Source organism: Bufo gargarizans, chromosome 9 (genome assembly GCF_014858855.1).
Source record: "Bufo gargarizans isolate SCDJY-AF-19 chromosome 9, ASM1485885v1, whole genome shotgun sequence".
Lineage (NCBI taxonomy): Eukaryota > Metazoa > Chordata > Amphibia > Anura > Bufonidae > Bufo > Bufo gargarizans.
The window spans coordinates 152,298,832-152,322,233 of record NC_058088.1 but is presented as its reverse complement, the minus strand read 5'-3'; the positions used below and the strand labels follow the sequence as shown (position 1 = coordinate 152,322,233).

Genomic DNA, 23,402 nt, shown 5'->3' with positions numbered 1-23,402 from the left:
CAGCTCACCAGTATGCCCGCACCTCAAACCTTTTACAGGGTCAGCTCACCTGAAGGCCTTCGCATATAATGTTTTAGAGGGTCAACTCACCAGCAGGCCTTCTCCTACAATCTTTTACAGGGTCAGCTCACCAGCAGGCCCGCACCTAAAATCTTTTACAGGGTCAGCTCACCTGCAGGCCCTCACCTAATTATACCTAATAGGTAATTTGCACGCATGCTGCCTTTCTTGGATGTGGTAGCCAAAGGTGTTTCTCAGGCTCCCTCTCCGGAATCTAACTATGATTCCCCCGTTACCCATGGTCTACATGGTTTGGGCTGAAAATTACAATGAAAGTTGATAGGGCAAGCATCCAAATAGACCGTCGCCATCACGGGGACGTGCAATCGTCCCCAGATTTTTAGAGTCACCAAAGCGGCAGCAGGTCCTCGCCCATATTGTTTTAGATGGTCAGATCAGCAGGCCCTTGCTCCAAATATTTTTGAGGGTCACCAGCAAGTCATCAATCATAATTTTTCAAGGATGTGTATGATGCCCTCCTTTATGTGTAACAAAGGGTGTATTGGAGTGCCGATTCCTTGTAATTTTTGGCGGCCCTTTCACTTAGTGCATAGGCTAAATGTGTGTAGGAGTCCCACTACATGAACAATTGTACCACAATGTGAATGAGGCCCTCCTTTATGTGATATACAGGTTGTATTGGAGTGCCTCTTCCTTGTAATTTTTGGCAGAAGTTGCACTTTATATACAAGTAAATATACAGGAAAGAATGTTTCCTATTAATTTTTCCTCTAAAATACTTGGGTGCATCCCGATGTGTTCGGACCAAGCCCCTGAGCACCTAAGCACTATGGTACTCGATCAACACTAGCTGGGACCTTAGGCTTGTGCCGTGCTCAAGGGCTGAGACCCATCTGTAAGGGAAACGGGCCCCATAAAAGCCTGCAATGGACTGCTGGAGGCAGAACTGCCAACAAGGTGATTTCTTGCTATGTGGACTTTCCATTATGTGTGAATTAACACCAAGACTGCAAAGTGACACTTTGTTTTGCTTTGTGTGTGAATAAACACGGAATTTGGATTTAAGAACTGGTAATTTGCCTCTGTACTGCATCCACACACCCTGTATACCAGCATGAATCCCCACAAGATATTTATACAAAGGTGTTCACCCTTTTGCTCTAATTTGGTTAAGGACTCCTGAAACCATTTCAATACAATATCACGTCATGGTAGAAAAATCTGTGAAAGACTGTGATACACAAAACATCCGCTCAGTGGCCACATATGAACATATACTGTGGGATAGAAACCTTGTGACACAATACTACTGAATCATGCTGTTTTAAAAAGCAGGTCATCTTAGGACACACATTATAACACGTCAACGTGTCACTAAGTGGACAGGCAAGGAAAGAAGAATCTGTAAATGTGTTTTCAATAAAAATTGTTTAAAGGGGTTGGTCACCTTTAGGTTACTGTTGACCAATGTGTTTGTGAGATGATTATAAGACACTTACTAATATAGTCTATGTTTAAATTCTGCACCGTCTTCTATATTTTATAAGGTATGCTCCCTTGTTTGCAAAGTCTTCTTGCTGTCCACACAGAGGTCCTGTCCATAAAATGGCTGCTGATGAAGAATCATGTGACCAGGCAAATTACCTCCACGTGATGTCTCCTCCATTCAAACACACTGCACTTGCACTGAATTCCCAACAGAACAGGTGCAGATGGCAAGTGCAGGCTATCTGAATGGATGAGACATCACATGGAGGTGATTTGCCTGGTCACATGACCCTCAATCAGTGGCCATCTTATGGACAGGACCTCTGTGTGGACAGCAAAAAGACAAGGGAGAATAAATTATGAAATATAGAAAATGGTGCAGAATTTCAACAAAGACTATATTAGTAACTAAGTGCCATATAATCATCTCACAGACACATTGGTCAACAGCGGCCAGAAAGTGGCCAACCCCTTTAAGTTGTGTCCTGTTTTCTTTATTAGTGAACCTGCGCCCTCTTGTTCGGCCAGCCATCAATCCTATCAGGGTTGTACACCTATCCACAAGACAGAAGCAAATGGAGGGGCATGTGACCATACATATCATTCGGCCTCCTCCACTGAGCATGCACAGTATGTAACACATTCAATGTCAAGTTAATGTTCACTACATCTATATGTAGGAATTTGAAAAGGAACTGATCAAATTAAAATGACTGGTTGCTAGAAGATTATCTTGTCACTTGGTTACAGCTTCACTTCCAATTTTCTCCATGAACCAAGAATTCTCAACTCCTCTTTAAGTACCGTACTGTATATTATCTTTATAAGTATCGTGATATAACAGTTTTTCATGGAAAGCATTAATACAGTCTCTAAGCATGAGAAACTTACTGGTTTACATTTGACACCTAATTGCCTCTTCTATCCTTTTTTAGCTGCTATACCTGGTCCACATGCAGTAAATGTTGACTGGTCCTGGGTACTATAAATTTTAAATAGAGATTGCCAGACCAATTCACACTTGTATAAATATGTTTAAGAGGCAAATGTAGGTAACCCGCAAAATAATGTATAATACAATAAATAATAATGTATATCTTATGCATACTCATACTGGTACCATTTCTATACTCACCCTGAAGATGGAGTTTGCTTTCTGTGCTCTGCAATAGCACCGAACTGACTGAATCGAGATTGTCATAGCTGCTACACCCCAATGGTCCGGTACGAGTTTCAGTGACCTATAAAAGCGCAAAATGATTGTAACAATATACAGTAGGATAACAGCGGTATTTTTTTTTTACATTTTCTGATACACTAACAATAGCTTCTTCTTTCAAAGAAATGTCTTGCTTTTTCTAAATCTTTCCATAAATATTTAATCTGTGTGTGGTCAACTGTTAGGACAAACACTGATACTGAAGCTCAATGTATGCTGCCGCAGGAGATTCATTTTCTCAGTTGTTTGGTTTTTACTCATTAAAGTGAGTAGAGATAAGCGAAGTATTGAAAAATTAGATTCGGCTGCTTCGTCGAAGTTTACCAAGAAAATTTGCTTTGTGATGAATTACTTTGTCACAAAGCGCATTTCTTTGTAAGTAGTGGATGCAATGACGGGGAGCTGCGATTGCACTGCTCCCCTTCATTGTATCCCTCAGATGTGTTCATAGCTGATAGTGTTGATCGCGAATATTCTGATACCCAAATTTTTATAGCGAATATCGGCACTTTGAGAATTCGTGAAGATGTACAATATAGGGCTATATATTCGTAATTGTGAATATTCTAGATTTTTTGCCGATTTTCACTATCAAGAAAATAATCACGAATTCGCAAATTTATGACGAATATTCACCCAAATATTAGCAAAATATTGTGAATTTGAAAATTGCCCCTGCCGCTCATCACTATTCTTAAAGGGAGTCTGTCACCTACTTTGAGTGTTTTAGACTGCTCTGCTCTTATCATGTTATAGAACAGTTGGCCACCATTACAAGAGTACCTGTATTGTGTCTGTCCCATGTAGAGATTAGGAAAAAATTACTTTATAGAGTTATGCTAATTAGGCCTTGCAAGTGCCCAGGGACTTGGTTATGGCCGCAAGTGCGCAGACCCCTCACCAATAACCCCAGATAACCGCTCCCCTTGCAGTCCTCAGGCCCACCCTGCCCTCCTACTTCATCATCCTCCCCTGGCTTGGAGATTAAGCGCTTACGCTATGCGGTCTCTGAGCCGGAGAAGAATGACTAAGTAGGAGGTCGGGGCGGGCCAGAAGACTGAAAGGGGAGCGGTTATCTGGGCACATCGGCGAGTGGCTTGGGCATTTGCAGCCACAACGTCGCCCTGGGCACTTGCAAGACCTAATTAGCATAGTCAATTTTCATGATCTCTACATGGGATTTTTATTGCAAACTGCTGGCAATGCATTCATAAACTTTGCGGATTCAATACAGTTAAATGACCAATAATAATTGGATATGTATGGCACTAAATCTATAAACAAAATCAAAACACACATATAATATAATGCCATATTTTATTGCACAAATTTCACAATACACATAAAGCAATTATACAAAAATTTGCAGCAATGTTACAGGTGTTATTACACTAGATGTTCCCCTTGAACCCACAAGGTCAGAAATGACACAACAGGGACATATATCGTCACAAAGCACCGGTATAAAGTACACTATATAATAAAGAACACAATGCCCAAACCCAACTAATACACAATAATAGTATTAGTGCCCATATGGTTGATCCAAACGGATCCAGGTCCACCAAGGAACCTACATATTGCACATTTAGTAATGCAATATCTAATGTTCAAACCACAAACAAGGCAACCATATAGTAGTATACCAGTATAACATAATGCTGGAGTGTCATACAGACTGGGAGTGCAGCAGGAACACCAACCCCTATAAACTTCTAACAAGAATAACTGAGGAATGGCATAACACAGAGTGATAAGCATAGATTCCCCAGAATTATTACATGTGGAACGAAAGTAGTTTTGTCAGTAGAAGTGATAGGTTTTCTTTAAAACCAGGAAACAAATCTTGATGGCTAGAGATGGGCAAGCTCACATATTAGATCTGACATCTGTTCAAATGATGGCCAATGGGGTTTTTTTGTTAGTTTTTTTAAATATGGATTTAACCAAATTTAGGCTAATTTCACATACGAGTTTAGGTTTCAGGTTTTGAGATCTGGCAGAGGATCTAAAAACCTGACCAAAACAGTTCATTTTTGATTACACATCAGTATACATCTGTTCTGTTAGGACGCGGTTGTGTGAAATAGAAATGGGGCAAACCGGATCCATCACCAAATACATTGAAAGTCAATGGGTGATGGATCTGTTTTTTTAGGATCCTAAAAAAACAGATCTGTCACCATCGATTTACATTGTTTTCAGTGCCGGATCTGGTTTATTCCGTTTCGATGAGCGGAAACAAAACCGCAGCTTTCAGCGGTTTTGTGTCCGGTCACAAAACAAAATGCTGATGAAACTGAAGTCATCGTGATGCATCCTGAACGGATCTTTTTCCATTCAGAATGCATGGGGACAAAATGGAACCATTTTGACCCCATTTTTAGATCCTCTGCCAGATCTCAAAACTGGAATGCCAAAACGCATATGTGAAAGTAACCTTACAGAATCTTCACAGCATGGACGTAAAAAAAAGGATTACTAGCAAGGACAGATAGTCAAGATACTGTAATAGCAGAGTGACAGGAACAGATGACAGAGCGAATATCCAAGAGGACACTCCAAGGACTCTTTGCACAACAACTTCCGTTTTGCAGACTCAGTACTGTCAATACTCGTCAGTCTAAGCTTTTTCCAGACATCTCATAATCATGTCCATACAGCCCTTTCAGATTGTGCACAGTTCTTTGTTTTGCATGTTTTTCTTGAAGGACCCTAGCAATAAAAGAAATTATTAGGCCCCTTTCACACAAACGAGTTTTCTGCGCGGGTGCAATGCGTGACGTGAACGTTGTTTGTAAACCTTTAGTTTTTTATCACGCGAGTTAAAAAAAGGCATCAAAACACATTGCACCCGCACGGAAAACTGACTTTTGTGAAAGGGGCTTAACTGAACGCAATCGCAGACAAAACTGACTGAAATTGCTTGCCAAATGGTGCAAGAAACTTCCGGGGCCAATCTGTCACGGTCGTGTGAAAGACGCCTTAGGGTATGGCCACAGAGTCAGGTTTCTGTATGCAGTTTTGGAACTAGGAGGAGAAGTGATATCTGTCCTTTATACTTTGGTGGAATTCAGCCTTAGGCCTGTCTCGGAGGGCATATGGTCGTGTGCAAGAGGCCTAAGGCTGAATTCCACCAAAGTAACCCACAAAGTGCTAGTGCCTAGAAAGTGTTGAATTCATAAAGTGCCAGAAAACAACAATAATGTGACATCAAATGCAAGATAAATCAATATCCTCATCATAAAAACAATAAGGAGGAATAAAAGTCCCAAAATGAGCAGTGAAGCAGCCTGACAATCAATGTGCTGTGGAATTGAGCCTAAAGGCAATGCACAGGGCGTAGCTAAAGGTGTAGAAGGGGAAGCTGTTGCTTTGGGGCCCGACCTCAGAAGGAGCCCACCCAGGAGGAGAACTAGAAGTTTTTCTTAGGACTCACCCAACAATATTGTACAATGTCCTTATTTATAGTAAAAGTGTATACATTGAAATGACATACAGTATATGTGTATAGGAAACAGACGGAGAGGTTGCCAGGCCTGGTCTGAGAGTCACAGGATTGGGGGTTACATAGCAGAATGGTGAATGCAAAGAGGTTGCTGAGGGGGCCCTATTCAAAAATGTTCTGTGGGGCCCAGTCATTTCTAGTTACACCACTGGCAATGCAACATTATAATATTCATTTCACACATCACATGTCGTACATAGCACAACATATAGATTTGTACATTTACTAGATATGGTATTGCACAACTTCAAGCAGCTCATAAACTCATCCCTAGTAACACAGCCTTAGGCCTCATGCACACGGCCGCGTTGCTCGCCTGTGGCCGTATTAATACATGGGCATCGGCTGTGTGCACCCCGCATCACGGATGTGGACCCAAGCAGGGATCGGAAGCCCACGGAAGCACTATGGACCGCAAAAAGGAGAACATGTTCTATTTTTTTTATAGTGTGGACGGATCACAGACCCATTTAAGATGAATGGGTCTTGATCTATTCCGGCCGCTGCATGGATGTTACCCGTGCATTGGGGACCACAAATTGTGGTCCTCAATGCACGAAACGGCCGGTCTTAAAGGGTATGTGCACATTGGGGTGGAAGGGGGGCAAACAACCCATCTTGGGCAGACCTGAGAAGGGAAGCCTACTTATTCCGCTACCCCCCTCCTCACCCCAGCCCCAGCTGCTCCGCTGGGCTCCCAGAATGTCACATTCCATTTTGACACCGCTGCAGCCAATCACTGGCCACATCAATGACCTGCTTCCCTTGCATCACATCTACATTTGACATAATGCAAGGGAACAGTTCAGTCAGTGATTGCTGCTGTGGTGTCAAAGTGGAGAAACAAGAGGGGGGATTTGCCGCCCCCCTCGCAAAGTGCACAACCCTTTTAAAGAGGTTTCCTGGTTATAATTATATTTCAAGTAATGCCTCAATCTGCCTCCTGCGAAATAAAATTCATACTTACCTTCTTCACGTTGTTCCAGTCCTCCATGCTGCCTCTGCTCTTTCCATCTTCGGGTCCTGGCGCTGTTTACATCCAGCTGGCTATGGGCATAATCACATGCACCACTGCAGCCAATCACTGGCTTCAGTGGTGATGTGGTTACAAGCAGAAAATATTTAGCAGTTTAAAGTAGTAGAAAAGTGGATAAGATGTTAACAAATCTCTTCCACACACTAGAGAGAATTTCCACAGCCCATACATAGCTTAACCTGTGGGCTCAGTTTTTGTTGCAAGTTTTCTCTGCTGATTTCACCCTTTGCAATACAGAGCATATTTCCATGGAATTCCAACATATAGTATCTATGTTGTCATATAATTAACCCCTTAATGCATAATGTCAGTCATTTAACCCCTCAGATGCCACTGTAAATATTTAGACAGAGGAGGGGGCTCCGATCATTTGATATGACAGCTTGCAGCCTTGTAAAGGCTCCCAGTGCTGTCACAGTAGGCTGCCTGAAAAGACATGCCTGAGGCATGGCCTGACAGGCAGCCTATGAAAATCCTATAGACTGCAATAGTATTCATTTGCAGTCTATGGTAAAAGTGATCAGAAAACATATTGCAGTAAAAATGTAAAAAAATGAAAAAAATATTAACAATTTAAATCACTTTTCTTAATTTTACATATAAAAATAAGTAAAAAATAAACACAACAGGTATCAAAATATTTTTTTCTCAGAGGTAAATGCCATTATAAAAAATAGAATATAAAATTCATGATTCACCATTTTTCTGTTACCTTTAGTGTTGAGCGAGTCGTAGTATCCTAAGTAGACTTCTATTCAAATTTCCAGAAAAATACTCATCTCATTCATTTACGCACGAAAAGACTGCTGCGGCCATCTTGATTCAAGATACTGTGCAGTGACGTATGATGTCACCATGCCAGCCAGCATTATGACGTCAACGCTTGAGTAGTGTTGAGCAAACTTGTATTTTCACGTTTGGAGTACAAGGTTCAGGTTATATAAGAATTCCGCTACCAAACCTTGTACGCCGAACATGAAACCACAATTTCGTTCATCCCTACACGCATGATTTTGCACGATCTCTTCAATCAAGATGGCCACGGAGGCCTCTACGCAATCAAATAGATATGGTAAGTTTTTTTTTTACCGGATTGACCCCCGAAAGCCCTCAATGTTAATCTCAGTTGCCGCGATCGGCGATAAACGCAGCATCTAAGGGGTTCAATGACGGGGTGCAGCGCCATCAACGTTCCCCCGTCATTGCAACCGCTACTCACAAAGAAATGTGCTTCGTGACGAAGTAATTTGTCATGAAGTAAATTTATTTGTGAAATTTGGCGAAGCAGCCAAATCGAATTTTCAATAACTTCACTCACATCTACTACCCTTGCTCCCCATATTTGAATAAAAAGTGATTAGAAAGTTGTACATATCCCAAAATGATACCAATAAAACTACAATACACACACACACACACAAAAAAGCCCTCACTCTGTAGATGGAAATATAAAAAACTTATAGTTGTCAGAAAATGGTGATGCAAAGAAATTTTTTATTTTTCAAAGGTTTTTATTTTTTAAAGTAATAAATCAAAATAAAAACTACGCACATTTGGCATCACTGCAATTCCATTGACTTTCACAATCAAGTCAATATATAGTACACTGTAATACAAATCCCCAAAAGCTTGACGAATTGTGTTTCAAACCACACAGATTTTTTTTTCCCATTTTCCAGTACGAGATATGGTAAATTAAAAATACATTAAAAAGTAAGCCTATGGCTTTTGGGAGGTAGGAAAAAACAAAAATGCAAAAACATTTTTTTTTTCTGTAGTCCTTAAGGGGTTTTAATATCACGTTTTTAGGTCTAAAATTTTCTGCTGATTACTGTTTTTATATATGTACATGGTATATGGTACAGTTGTATTTTTCTGATGCAAAACTCCAAATTTTCAATTTTTTTTTTTGCTCCATGAGGCCACACCAAAAGCCGAATAGAAATATCAAAATTATGCAATAAACTTCTACAGTAAGCTCCCCCTAGTGGTGTCTGCAGAAAGATATTTTGTTTAAAATGTATACTTAGGCTTAGGGCACTTTTACACTAGCATTAAAGTTTTCCTGTATTGAGTTCCAGCCTAGGGGCTCAATACCAGAAAAAAATGCTAAACTTTTGTCCCAATGCATTCTGAATGGAATTAATTTCCATTGAAATGTATTAATGCTGGATACGGTACCAAGTGTTCTGGAAAAACGGATCTGGTTTCCCGGTCTGCACAGGCGCAGACCCTTAAATATGGGAAAACGATAAATATCGGATCCGTTTTTCCGAATTACACCAAAGAGACGGATCCAGTATTGCAATGCATTTGTCAGATGGATCCGCATCCGGTTCCAGAAATAAATGATATCCGTTTGCATACGTATTTCCGGATCCGGCAGGCACTTCCGGCAACGGAACAGCCTGCCGAAATCCAACAAGAGCTAGTGTGAAACTAGCCTAAGAACTTGGATTCCTTTCTGAAAAAAGAAATACAACAGCACAGCATTCAAGTTAACAAAATATTACATTCAAGAGTGGCTGTAGACTTAAACTGAAATATTTCAGCAATCAAACCTGAAAGTACCTTAATGGCTCCTGTTGATATTTGAATCTCATGAAGTTTTCTCATAGTTCCATCCCTGTCTACAAAATAAGATGATGCCAAATGATGCAGAGACTCTACACTCTGGTTTCCATTCCCTGCATGACGATCCAAGCGACTCTTGTCCATATACATTGTCAATGCCTCCTCACCTGCACAGAATAGAAAACGGTGACTATGGTTAAACTGCCATCAATCTGTGATTCTAGTTATAATGCCTTCATTTTATCCTTTATACATGGCAGCACAGCAGTCGATGCATAATAAGCAATTAAGGCACAGAAATGATCATTTTATTCTGTTTTATGTACTTAATTCAATCAGTTAACGAAAGAAAATGTTCTTTTCTAAGATGCCCTTAAATCATTCTGTCTGATACTAACTTCTTTGTGACAAAATGGATTATACAATTAATGGAAATTAGAATCATCTTGAATGCTTAGCGTTATATTTAGGGATGAGCGAACTCGAACTGTATAGTTCGGGTTCGTACCGAATTTTGGGGTGTCCGTGACACGGACCCAAACCCGGACATTTTCGTAAAAGTCCGGGTTCGGGTTCGGTGTTCGTCGCTTTCTTGGCGCTTTTGTGACGCTTTCTTGGCGCTTTTTGAAAGGCTGCAAAGCAGCCAATCAACAAGCGTCATACTACTTGCCCCAAGAGGCCGTCACAGCCATGCCTACTATTGGCATGGCTGTGATTGGCCAGAGCACCATGTGACCCAGCCTCTATTTAAGCTGGAGTCACATAGCGCCGCCCGTCACTCTGCTCTGATTAGCATAGGGAGAGGTTGCGGCTGCGACAGTAGGGCGAGATTAGGCAGATTAACTCCTCCAAAGGACTTCACTTGATTAATCGATCGATCTGCAGCTGTGCATCATTGAGCTGCTGAAATTCAAATGCTCACTCACTGTTTTTAGGCTGCCCAGACCGTTTGTCAGTCACTTTTTTCTGGGGTGATCGGCGGCCATTTTGTGTCTTGTGCGGTGCTGCGACCAAGTGCATCCAAGCTGCGACCAAGTGCATTTAACCCTCAATGGTGTGGTTGTTTTTTGGCTAAAGCCTACATCAGGGTGAAGCTGTCACACCAAGTGCATTTAACCAGCAATAGTCTGTTCATTTTTTGGCCATATACTAAATCAGGGGCAAGCTGCGCCTGTCACCAAGTGCATTTAACCCTCAATGGTGTGGTTGTTTTTTGGCTAAAGCCTACATCAGGGTGAAGCTGTCACACCAAGTGCATTTAACCAGCAATAGTCTGTTTATTTTTTGGCCATATACTACATCAGGGGCAAGCTGCGCCCGTCACCAAGTGCATTTAACCCTCAGTAGTGTGGTTGGTCAAGCTATCACACCAAGTGCATTTAACCAGCAATAGTCTGTTCATTTTTTGGCCATATACTAAATCAGGGGCAAGCTGCGCCCGTCACCAAGTGCATTTAACCAGCAATAGTCTGTTCATTTTTTGGCCATATACTACATCAGGGGCAAGCTGCGCCCGTCACCAAGTGCATTTAACCCTCAGTAGTGTGGTTCGTCAAGCTGTGACACCAAGTGCATTTAACCAGCAATAGTCTGTTCATTTTTTGGCCATATACTACATCAGGGGCAAGCTGCGCCCGTCACCAAGTGCATTTAACCAGCAATAGTGTGGTTATTTTTTGGCCATATCCCAGTCTAATTCTGTCACTAAATCCATACCGGTCACCCAGCGCCTAAATACTAGGCCTCAAATTTATATCCCGCTAAATCTCTCGTTACCGCTGTCCTGTTGTGGCTGGGAAAGTTATTTAGTGTCCGTCAAAGCACATTTTTTGTTCTGGGTTGAAGTACAATTCCCAATTTAGCAATTTCATAATTTAGTGGTTCCTGCTATATCAGAGCTATTTGAAATCTATCCCTAAAAGGGTATATAATATTCAAGGTGCACATAGGGTCATTCAGAATAACTTCACACACACGCTACTGTGCATTTCCAAGTCTAATTCTGTCACTAAATCCATACCGGTCACCCAGCGCCTAAATACTAGGCCTCAAATTTATATCCCGCTAAATCTCTCGTTACCGCTGTCCTGTTGTGGCTGGGAAAGTTATTTAGTGTCCGTCAAAGCACATTTTTTGTTCTGGGTTGAAATACAATTCCCAATTTAGCAATTTCATAATTTAGTGGTTTCTGCTATATCAGAGCTATTTGAAATCTATCCCTAAAAGGGTATATAATATTCAAGGAGCACATAGGGTCATTCAGAATAACTTCACACACACGCTACTGTGCATTTCCAAGTCTAATTCTGTCACTAAATCCATACCGGTCACCCAGCGCCTAAATACTAGGCCTCAAATTTATATCCCGCTAAATCTCTCGTTACCGCTGTCCTGTTGTGGCTGGGAAAGTTATTTAGTGTCCGTCAAAGCACATTTTTTGTTCTGGGTTGAAGTACAATTCCCAATTTAGCAATTTCATAATTTAGTGGTTCCTGCTGTATCAGAGCTATTTGAAATCTATCCCTAAAAGGGTATATAATATTCAAGGTGCACATAGGGTCATTCAGAATAACTTCACACACACGCTACTGTGCATTTCCAAGTCTAATTCTGTCACTAAATCCATACCGGTCACCCAGCGCCTAAATACTAGGCCTCAAATTTATATCCCGCTGAATTTGAATACAATACATTGGGCCAAATAATATTTTTGTTGTTGTGGTGAACCATAACAATGAGAAAAACATCTAGTAAGGGACGCGGACGTGGACATGGTCGTGGTGGTGTTAGTGGACCCTCTGGTGCTGGGAGAGGACGTGGCCGTTCTGCCACATCCACACATCCTAGTGTACCAACTACCTCAGGTCCCAGTAGCCGCCAGAATTTACAGCGATATATGGTGGGGCCCAATGCCGTTCTAAGGATGGTAAGGCCTGAGCAGGTACAGGCATTAGTCAATTGGGTGGCCGACAGTGGATCCAGCACGTTCACATTATCTCCCACCCAGTCTTCTGCAGAAAGCGCACAGATGGCGCCTGAAAACCAACCCCATCAGTCTGTCACATCACCCCCATGCATACCAGGGAAACTGTCTCAGCCTCAAGTTATGCAGCAGTCTCTTATGCTGTTTGAAGACTCCGCTGGCAGGGTTTCCCAAGGGCATCCACCTAGCCCTTCCCCAGCGGTGAAAGATATAGAATGCACTGACGCACAACCACTTATGTTTCCTGATGATGAGGACATGGGAATACCACCTCAGCATGTCTCTGATGATGACGAAACACAGGTGCCAACTGCTGCGTCTTTCTGCAGTGTGCAGACTGAACAGGAGGTCAGGGATCAAGACTGGGTGGAAGACGATGCAGGGGATGATGAGGTCCTAGACCCCACATGGAATGAAGGTCGTGCCACTGACTTTCACAGTTCGGAGGAAGAGGCAGTGGTGAGACCGAGCCAACAGCGTAGCAAAAGAGGGAGCAGTGGGCAAAAGCAGAACACCCGCCGCCAAGAGACTCCGCCTGCTACTGCCCGCCGCCATCTGGGACCGAGCACCCCAAAGGCAGCTTCAAGGAGTTCCCTGGCATGGCACTTCTTCAAACAATGTGCTGACGACAAGACCCGAGTGGTTTGCACGCTGTGCCATCAGAGCCTTAAGCGAGGCATTAACGTTCTGAACCTGAGCACAACCTGCATGACCAGGCACCTGCATGCAAAGCATGAACTGCAGTGGAGTAAACACCTTAAAACCAAGGAAGTCACTCAGGCTCCCCCTGCTACCTCTTCTGCTGCTGCCGCCTCGGCCTCTTCTGCTGCTGCCGCCTCGGCCTCTTCCTCCGCCTCTGGAGGAACGTTGGCACCTGCCGCCCAGCAAACAGGGGATGTACCACCAACACCACCACCACCACCTCCGTCACCAAGCGTCTCAACCATGTCACACGGCAGCGTTCAGCTCTCCATCTCACAAACATTTGAGAGAAAGCGTAAATTCCCACCTAGCCACCCTCGATCCCTGGCCCTGAATGCCAGCATTTCTAAACTACTGGCCTATGAAATGCTGTCATTTAGGCTGGTGGACACAGACAGCTTCAAACAGCTCATGTCGCTTGCTGTCCCACAGTATGTTGTTCCCAGCCGCCACTACTTCTCCAAGAGAGCCGTGCCTTCCCTGCACAACCAAGTATCTGATAAAATCAAGTGTGCACTGCGCAACGCCATCTGTGGCAAGGTCCACCTAACCACAGATACGTGGACCAGTAAGCACGGCCAGGGACGCTATATCTTCCTAACTGCACACTGGGTAAATGTAGTGGCAGCTGGGCCCCAGGCGGAGAGCTGTTTGGCGCACGTCCTTCCGCCGCCAAGGATCGCAGGGCAACATTCTTTGCCTCCTGTTGCCACCTCCTCCTTCTCGGCTTCCTCCTCCTCTTCTTCCACCTGCTCATCCAGTCAGCCACACACCTTCACCACCAACTTCAGCACAGCCCGGGGTAAACGTCAGCAGGCCATTCTGAAACTCATATGTTTGGGGGACAGGCCCCACACCGCACAGGAGTTGTGGCGGGGTATAGAACAACAGACCGACGAGTGGTTGCTGCCGGTGAGCCTCAAGCCCGGCCTGGTGGTGTGCGATAATGGGCGAAATCTCGTTGCAGCTCTGGGACTAGCCAATTTGACGCACATCCCTTGCTTGGCGCATGTGCTGAATTTGGTGGTGCAGAAGTTCATTCACAACTACCCCGACATGTCAGAGCTGCTGCATAAAGTGCGGGCCGTCTGTTCGCGCTTCCGGCGTTCACATCCTGCTGCAGCTCGCCTGCCTGCGCTACAGCGTAACTTCGGCCTTCCCGCTCACCGCCTCATATGCGACGTGCCCACCAGGTGGAACTCCACCTTGCACATGCTGGACAGACTGCGCGAGCAGCAGCAGGCCATAGTGGAGTTTCAGCTGCAGCACGCACGGGTCAGTCGCACTACAGAACAGCACCACTTCACCACCAATGACTGGGCCTCCATGCGAGACCTGTGTGCCCTGTTGCGCTGTTTCGAGTACTCCACCAACATGGCCAGTGGCGATGACACCGTTATCAGCGTTACAATACCACTTCTATGTCTCCTTGAGAAAACACTTAGGGCGATGATGGAAGAGGAGGTGGCCCAGGAGGAGGAGGAGGAGGAGGAGGAGGAGGAAGAGGGGTCATTTTTAGCACTTTCAGGCCAGTCTCTTCGAAGTGACTCAGAGGGAGGTTTTTGGCAACAGCAGAGGCCAGGTACAAATGTGGCCAGACAGGGCCCACTACTGGAGGACGAGGAGGACGAGGATGAGGAGGAGGTGGAGGAGGATGAGGATGAAGCATGGTCACAGCGGGGTGGCACCCAACGCAGCTCGGGTCCATCACTGGTGCGTGGCTGGGGGGAAAGGCAGGACGATGACGATACGCCTCCCACAGAGGACAGCTTGTCCTTACCCCTGGGCAGCCTGGCACACATGAGCGACTAGATGCTGCAGTGCCTGCGCAACGACAGCAGAGTTGCCCACATTTTAACCTGTGCGGACTACTGGGTTGCCACCCTGCTGGATCCACGCTACAAAGACAATGTGCCCACCTTACTTCCTGCACTGGAGCGTGATAGGAAGATGCGCGAGTACAAGCGCACGTTGGTAGACGCGCTACTGAGAGCATTCCCAAATGTCACAGGGGAACAAGTGGAAGCCCAAGGCCAAGGCAGAGGAGGAGCAAGAGGTCGCCAAGGCAGCTGTGTCAATGCCAGCTCCTTTGAGGGCAGGGTTAGCATGGCAGAGATGTGGAAAACTTTTGTCAACACGCCACAGCTAACTGCACCACCACCTGATACGCAACGTGTTAGCAGGAGGCAACATTTCACTAACATGGTGGAACAGTACGTGTGCACACCCCTCCACGTACTGACTGATGGTTCGGCCCCATTCAACTTCTGGGTCTCTAAATTGTCCACGTGGCCAGAGCTAGCCTTTTATGCCTTGGAGGTGCTGGCCTGCCCGGCGGCCAGCGTTTTGTCTGAACGTGTATTCAGCACGGCAGGGGGCGTCATTACAGACAAACGCAGCCGCCTGTCTACAGCCAATGTGGACAAGCTGACGTTCATAAAAATGAACCAGGCATGGATCCCACAGGATCTGTCCGTCCCTTGTCCAGATTAGACATTAACTACCTCCCCTTAACCATATATTATTGGACTCCAGGGCACTTCCTCATTCAATCCTATTTTTATTTTCATTTTACCATTATATTGCGAGGCTACCCAAAGTTGAATGAACCTCTCCTGTGTCTGGGTGCCGGGGCCTAAATATATGCCAATGGACTGTTCCAATGTTGGGTGACGTGAAGCCTGATTCTCTGCTATGACATGCAGAATGATTCTCTGCTGACATGAAGCCAGATTGTCTGTTACGGGACCTCTCTCCTCTGCCTGTGTGCTGGGCCTAAATATATGCCAATGGACTGTTGCAGTGGTGGCTGACGTGAAGCCTCATTCTCTGCTATGACATGCAGACTAATTCTCTGCTGACATGAAGCCAGATTCTCTGTTACGGGACCTCTCTCCTCTGCCTGGGTGCTGGGCCTAAATTTATGAAAATGGACTCTTACAGTGGTGGGTGACGTGAAGCCAGATTCTCTGCTATGGGACCTCTCTACAATTGCTTTTGGTTAATTTTTATTTATTTAATTTTTATTTTTATTCATTTCCCTATCCACATTTGTTTGCAGGGGATTTACCTACATGTTGCTGCCTTTTGCAGCCCTCTAGCTCTTTCCTGGGCTGTTTTACAGCCTTTTTAGTGCCGAAAAGTTCGGGTCCCCATTGACTTCAATGGGGTTCGGGTTCGGGACGAAGTTCGGATCGGGTTCGGATCCCGAACCCGAACATTTCCGGGATGTTCGGCCGAACTTCTCGAACCCGAACATCCAGGTGTTCGCTCAACTCTAGTTATATTACTTTGTAGATATACAATATAAAAAAAATATTTTGTGGCTACAAAATATCTGTTGGAGGACAGCACTCGCGCACCAGTAGAGTCATGGCTATGTATTTGAGACCGTTCACATTGTGTTTTAGCCTTCCGCTGGGCTTTTTATTGGGCACATATCTCTGAATACCTGAAAACATTATTCAGATGAATACTGTGACTGGTACGTTAATTTTAATAAGTTAAACAGAATTCAAAGCATTCATCTTTGAACATTGGTTTGTTTTCTGTTCCTTTCTGAGATTTTGGCGGGACAGAACAGTGAGATAGACTGCGCAATACTGTCCAGCAAAAAAGCCAGAAAGCAATGGAAAAAAAATCAAGATGAATCACTTGAATTTTGTTCAACTCATTAAAGTAAATGCACCCATCGTGGTATATATATGTATACCATTTTTTTAGGTATGTAGACGAATAACCCCAGGGGAAAGTGTGCAGACCGACAAGGAAGGCATGGGTGAAGACTGGGTGGAAGATGATGTGGAGGACTATAAGGTCCTCGATCCCACATGGAATCAAGGTCATGCGAGTGACCTATGTAGTTCGGAGGAAGAGGCGGTGGTCGCACAGAGCCACCAGCACAGCAGAAGAGGAAGCAGGGTGCAAAAGCGGAGCGGTCGTTCTCTAGACAGTACGACTCGTACTGCCAACCGCAGTGAGGGACCGAGCACACCAAAGCCAGCTCCAAGGAGTACCCTGGCATGGCAGTTCTTCAGACAATGTGCTAACGACAAGACATGAGTGGTTTGCACGCTGTGCAATCAGAGCCTGAAGCGAGGCATAAACTTTCTCAACCTGAGCACACCTGCATGACCAGGCATTTAAGTGCAAAGCACGAGCTGTGGTGGAGTAGACACCTCAAAACCAAGAAAGGTATGTGGCTCCTCCTGCTTCCTCTTGTGCTGCAGTCTTGGCCTCTTCATCCACCTCTGGAGTGACAGTGCCACCTGCCACCCCACAAACAGAGGATCTGCCAGCAACACCAACATCTGGGTCACCAAGCATCTCCACATGTCCATCTCCCAAACTCTGTAGAGGAAGAGGAAGTACCCCCTATCCACCCCCGATCCCTAGCGCTGAATGTCAGCATTTCTAAATTACTGGCCTTTGAAATGCTGTCATTCCGTCTGGTGGAGACGGATAGTTTTAAAGGCCTTATGGCAGTGGCTGTCCCACAGTATGTCGTGCCCAGCCGCTACTACTTTTCCAGGAGAGCAATCCCTTCCCTGCACAACCAAGTAGGGGACAAAATCAGGTGTGCACTGCGCAACGCCATCTGGGGCAAGGTGCACCCCACTACGGATATGCGGACCAGTAAGCACGGTCAGGGACGTTATATCTCCCTAACAGCACACTGGGTAAATGCAGTGGCGGCTGGGCCTGAGGCGGATAGCAGTTTGGCGCATGTCCTTCCACCACAGAGGATTCCAGGGCGCTTCAGTTTGCCTCCTGTTGCTTCATCCTCCTACTCCGCTTCCTCATCCTCTACCGGATCCTCATCCGGTCAGCGTAACACCTTCACCACCAACTTCAGCACAGCCAGGGGTAAACGACAGCAGGCAGTTTTAAAACTTTTCTGTTTGGGGGACAAACCCCACACCGAGGCAGGAGCTGTGGAGGGGCCTTGAACAACAGACTGATAAGTGGTTGGTGCCAGTGAGCCTCAAGCCTGGCCTGGTGGTGTGCGATAATGGGCAAAATCTCGTAGCAGCTCTGGGACTAGCCGGTTTAACGCATATCCCTTGCCTGGCGCATGTGCTGAATTTGGTGGTGCAGAGATTTCTTTAAAATTACCCCGATATGTCAGAGCTGTTGCATAAAGTGCGGGCTGTCTGTGCGCGCTTTCGGCGTTCTCACCCTGCTATCAGTGCTGCAGCGTAACTTCGGCCTTCCCGCTCACCGCCTCTTATGCGACATGCCTACAACTCCACCTTGCACATGCTGGCCAGACTGTACGAGCAGCAGCAGGCGATAGTAGAGTTTCAGCTGCAGCACGCATGGGTGAGTCGCTCGGCGGAACAGCACCACTTCACCACCAATGACTGGGCCTCCATGCAAGACCTGTGTTCCTTGTTGTGCTGTTTCAAGTACTCCACCAACATGGCCAGTGCCGATAACGCCGTTGTCCGCGTTACTATCCTACTTCTATGCCTCCTTGAAAAAACGCTCCTGGCGATGATGGAAGAGGATGTGGCACAGGAGGAGGAGGAGGAAGAGGGATCAATTCATAGGGTTTCCGGTCAGTCATTCCCAAGTGGCTCCGAAAGTCGGTTCCTGCACCCACAAACCCAAGGTACACAATTGTCCAGCCAGGGCACAGTTCTGGAGGATGCGGAGGTGGAGTATGAGGAGGAGGAGATGGAGGAGGAGGAACCATGTGCGTAAGATGCGCGAGTACAAGCCCACGCTGGTAGACGCGCTGCTGGTGGCATTCCCACCTGACAGCGGGGGCACAGTGGAAGATCAAGCGAAGGCAGAGGATGAGGAAGAGGTCGCCAACGCAGCTGGGCCACCACCAGCACCTCAGAAGGCAGGGTTAGCATGGCCAAAATGTGGAAAAGCTTTGTCAGCCTGCCACAACAACCAGCACCACCAGCTGGAACATCTTAGCAGGAGGCAGCATTTCACCAACATGGTGGAGCAGTATGTGTGCACATGCCTACACGTACTGAATGACTGGTCTGCCCCCTTCAACTTCTGGGTCTCCAAATTGGGCACATGGCCTGAGCTTGCCCTTTATGCCTTGGAGGTGCTGGTCTGCCCTGCAGCCAGTGTATTATCTGAACGTGTGTTTAGCACAGCAGGGGGCGTCATCACAGACAAGCGCAGCTGCCTGTCTACAGCCAATGTGGACAAGATCGTGTTCATTAAAATGAACCAGGCATGGATCCCTCAGAACTTGTCCATACCTTGTGCAGAATAGACATGTATACCGGCACTAACCAGCCATTGCTATACTGCAACGCAATTGCTCATTCTTGTATTTGGATTTCACACTCTTTTAGAGTATACCCTAATTCTAAAAAAAAAAAAATTAAAACCTGTGTTGGCTACCTCGTTCTCTTCCACCGCCGCTTCCAACTACACCACTTCGTCCACCACCTCCTCAAACTCCTACTCCATTTGGAACTCCACCTCATAAATCAATTTATTTTAATTTATTTGTACGAATTTTATTTTATATCATTTCACTACTTTGTCAGTTACATTTTCGGGTTAAATTCACCAATTTATTGGGGTATAGTACCACTGCTATAACTAGTAGACAGGTTAAAAAAGAAAATTGTCAGTAACATTTTCTGATGAAATTCACCAATTTTTGGGTGTATAGTACCACTGCTATACCTAGTAGACAGGTTAAACAAAAAAATTGTCATTTACATTTTCGGGTGAAATTCACAAATTTTTGGTGTGATGTACCACTGCTATACCTAGTAGGCCGGTTAAAAAAAATAAAAATTTGTCCGTTACATTTTCAGTTGAAATTCAAAAATTTTTGGGTGTGAAGTTCCACTGCTATACCTAGTAGACCGGTAGAAAAATATATATATATTATAATTGTCAGTTAAATTTTCTGGTGAAATTCAAAAATTTTTAGGTGTGAAGTACCATGCTATACTCTAGTAGACCAGTTACAAAAAATATTTAAAAATTGTCAGTTACATTTTCTGGTAAAATTCAGCAATTTTTGGGTGTGAAGTACCACCGTTATACCTAGTAGACCGGTAAAAAAAAATAACATTTGTCAGTTACATTTTAGGGTCAAATTCACAAATTTTTGTGTGTAATATACCCCTCCTCTACCTAGTTGACAGCTTAATAAATTTCAATAATTTTTATTTTACAATTTTCAGGTGACAATAAACAATTGTTTTCTGTCATAGACCCCTGCTCTACCAAGTAGACAGGTTAATACATTTCTGTAATTTTTCTGTTACATTCTTGGGTTGAAATTATACAATTTTAGACGTGAATAAACCCCTGCTCTGCATAGGTGACAGGGAATAAAATTTCTGAAAATGCTTCTTTAACCACTTCAGCCCCGCTAGGTGAAACCCCCTTCATGACCAGGCCACTTTTTACACTTCGGCACTACACTACTTTCACCGTTTATCGCTCGGTCATGCAACTTACCACCCAAATGAATTTTACCTCCTTTTCTTCTAACTAATAGAGCTTTCATTTGGTGGTATTTTATTGCTGCTGACATTTTTACTTTTTTTGTTATTAATCAAAATGTAACGATTTTTTTGCAAAAAAATGACATTTTTCACTTTCAGCTGTGAAATTTTGCGAAAAAAAAGACATCCATATATAAATTTTTCGCTAAATTTATAGTTCTACATGTCTTTGATAAAAAAAAAATATTTGGGCAAAAAAAATATGGTTTGGGTAAAAGTTATAGCATTTACAAACTATGGTACAAAAATGTGAATTTCCGCTTTTTGAAACGGCTCTGATTTTCTGAGCACCTGTCATGTTTCCTGAGGTTCTACAATGCCCAAACAGTAGAAAAACCCCACAAATGACCCCATTTCGGAAAGTAGACACCCTAAGGTATTCGCTGATGGGCATAGTGAGTTCATAGAACTTTTTATTTTTTGTCACAAGTTAGCGGAAAATGATGATGATTTTATATATTTTTTTTTTTCTTACAAAGTCTCATATTCCACTAACTTGCGACAAAAAATAAAAAATTCTAGGAACTCACCATGCCCCTCACAGAATACCTTGGGGTGTCTTCTTTCCAAAATGGGGTCACTTGTGGGGTAGTTATACTGCCCTGGCAATTTAGGGGCCCAAATGTGTGAGAAGAACTTTGCAATCAAAATGTGTAAGAAATGACCGGTGAAATCCGAAAGGTGCACTTTGGAATATGCGCCCCTTTGCCCACCTTGGCAGCAAAAAAGTGTCACACATGTGGTATCGCCGTACTCAGGAGAAGTTGGGCAATGTGTTTTGGGGTGTCATTTTACATATACCCATGCAGGGTGAGAGAAATATCTTGGCAAAAGACAACTTTTCCAATTTTTTATACAAAGTTGGCATTTGACCAAGATATTTTTCTCACCCAGCATGGGTATATGTAAAATGACACCCCAAAACACATTCCCCAACTTCTCCTGAGTACGGCGATACCAGATGTGTCACACTTTTTTGCTGCCAAGGTGGGCAAAGGGGCACATATTCCAAAGTGCACCTTTCGGATTTTGCAGGGCATTTTTTACACATTTTGATTGCAAAGTTCTTCTCACACATTTGGGCCCCTAAATTGCCAGGGCAGTATAACTACGCCACAAGTGACCCCATTTTGGAAAGAAGACACCCTAAGGTATTCCGTGAGGGGCATGGTGAGTTCCTAGAATTTTTTATTTTTTGTCACAAGTTAGCGGAAAATGATGATTTTTTTTTTTCTCTTTTTTCCTTACAAAGTCTCATATTCCACTAACTTGCGACAAAAAATAAAAAATTCTAGGAACTCGCCATGCCCCTCACGGAATACCTTGGGGTGTCTTCTTTCCAAAATGGGGTCACTTGTGGCGTAGTTATACTGCCCTGGCAATTTAGGGGCCCAAATGTGTGAGAAGTACTTTGCAATCAAAATCTGTAAAAAATGACCGGTGAAATCCGAAAGGTGCACTTTGGAATATGTGCCCCTTTGCCCACTTTGGCATCAAAAAAGTGTCACACATCTGGTATCGCCGTACTCAGGAGAAGTTGGGGAATGTGTTTTGGGCTGTCATTTTACATATACCCATGCTGGGTGAGAGAAATATCTTGGCAAAAGACAACTTTTCCAATTTTTTTATACAAAGTTGGCATTTGACCAAGAAATTTTTCTCACCCAGCATGGGTATATGTAAAATGACACCCCAAAACACATTGCCCACACTTCTCCTGAGTACGGCGATACCAGATGTGTCACACTTTTTTGCTGCCAAGGTGGGCAAAGGGGCACATATTCCAAAGTGCACCTTTCGGATTTTGCAGGGCATTTTTTACACATTTTGATTGCAAAGTTCTTCTCACACATTTGGGCCCCTAAATTGCCAGGGCAGTATAACTACGCCACAAGTGACCCCATTTTGGAAAGAAGACACCCCAAGGTATTCCGTGAGGGGCATGGCGAGTTCCTAGAATTTTTTATTTTTTGTCGCAAGTTAGTGGAATATGAGACTTTGTAAGGAAAAAAGAAAAAAAAAGAAAAATCATCATTTTCCGCTAAATTGTGACAAAAAATAAAAAATTCTAGGAACTCGCCGTGCCCCCCACGGAATACCTTGGGGTGTCTTCTTTCCAAAATGGGGTCACTTGTGGCGTAGTTATACTGCCCTGGCAATTTAGGGGCCCAAATGTGTAAGAAGTACCTTGAAATCAAAATGTGTAAAAAATGGCCTGCGAAATCCGAAAGGTGCCCCTTTGCCCACCTTGGCTGCAAAAAAGTGTCACACATCTGGTATCGCCGTACTCAGGAGAAGTTGGGCAATGTGTTTTGGGGGGTCATTTTACATATACCCATGCTGGGTGAGAGAAATATCTTGGCAAAAGA

At 44.3% G+C, this 23,402-nt stretch overlaps 1 protein-coding gene across 1 annotated transcript in view; it reads right to left on the bottom strand.

The window, feature by feature from the left end:
- Positions 1-23,402, bottom strand: part of BRINP1 (BMP/retinoic acid inducible neural specific 1) — a 271,211-nt gene that overhangs the window by 110,044 nt on the left and 137,765 nt on the right. Inside the window, exons 3-4 of the mRNA XM_044268412.1 lie at positions 9,844-10,013; positions 2,645-2,750 (exon numbers count right to left, since the gene is read on the bottom strand). Of these exons, the coding sequence (XP_044124347.1) occupies positions 2,645-2,750; positions 9,844-10,013 (276 nt within the window). The remainder of the gene's footprint in view (positions 1-2,644; positions 2,751-9,843; positions 10,014-23,402) is intronic.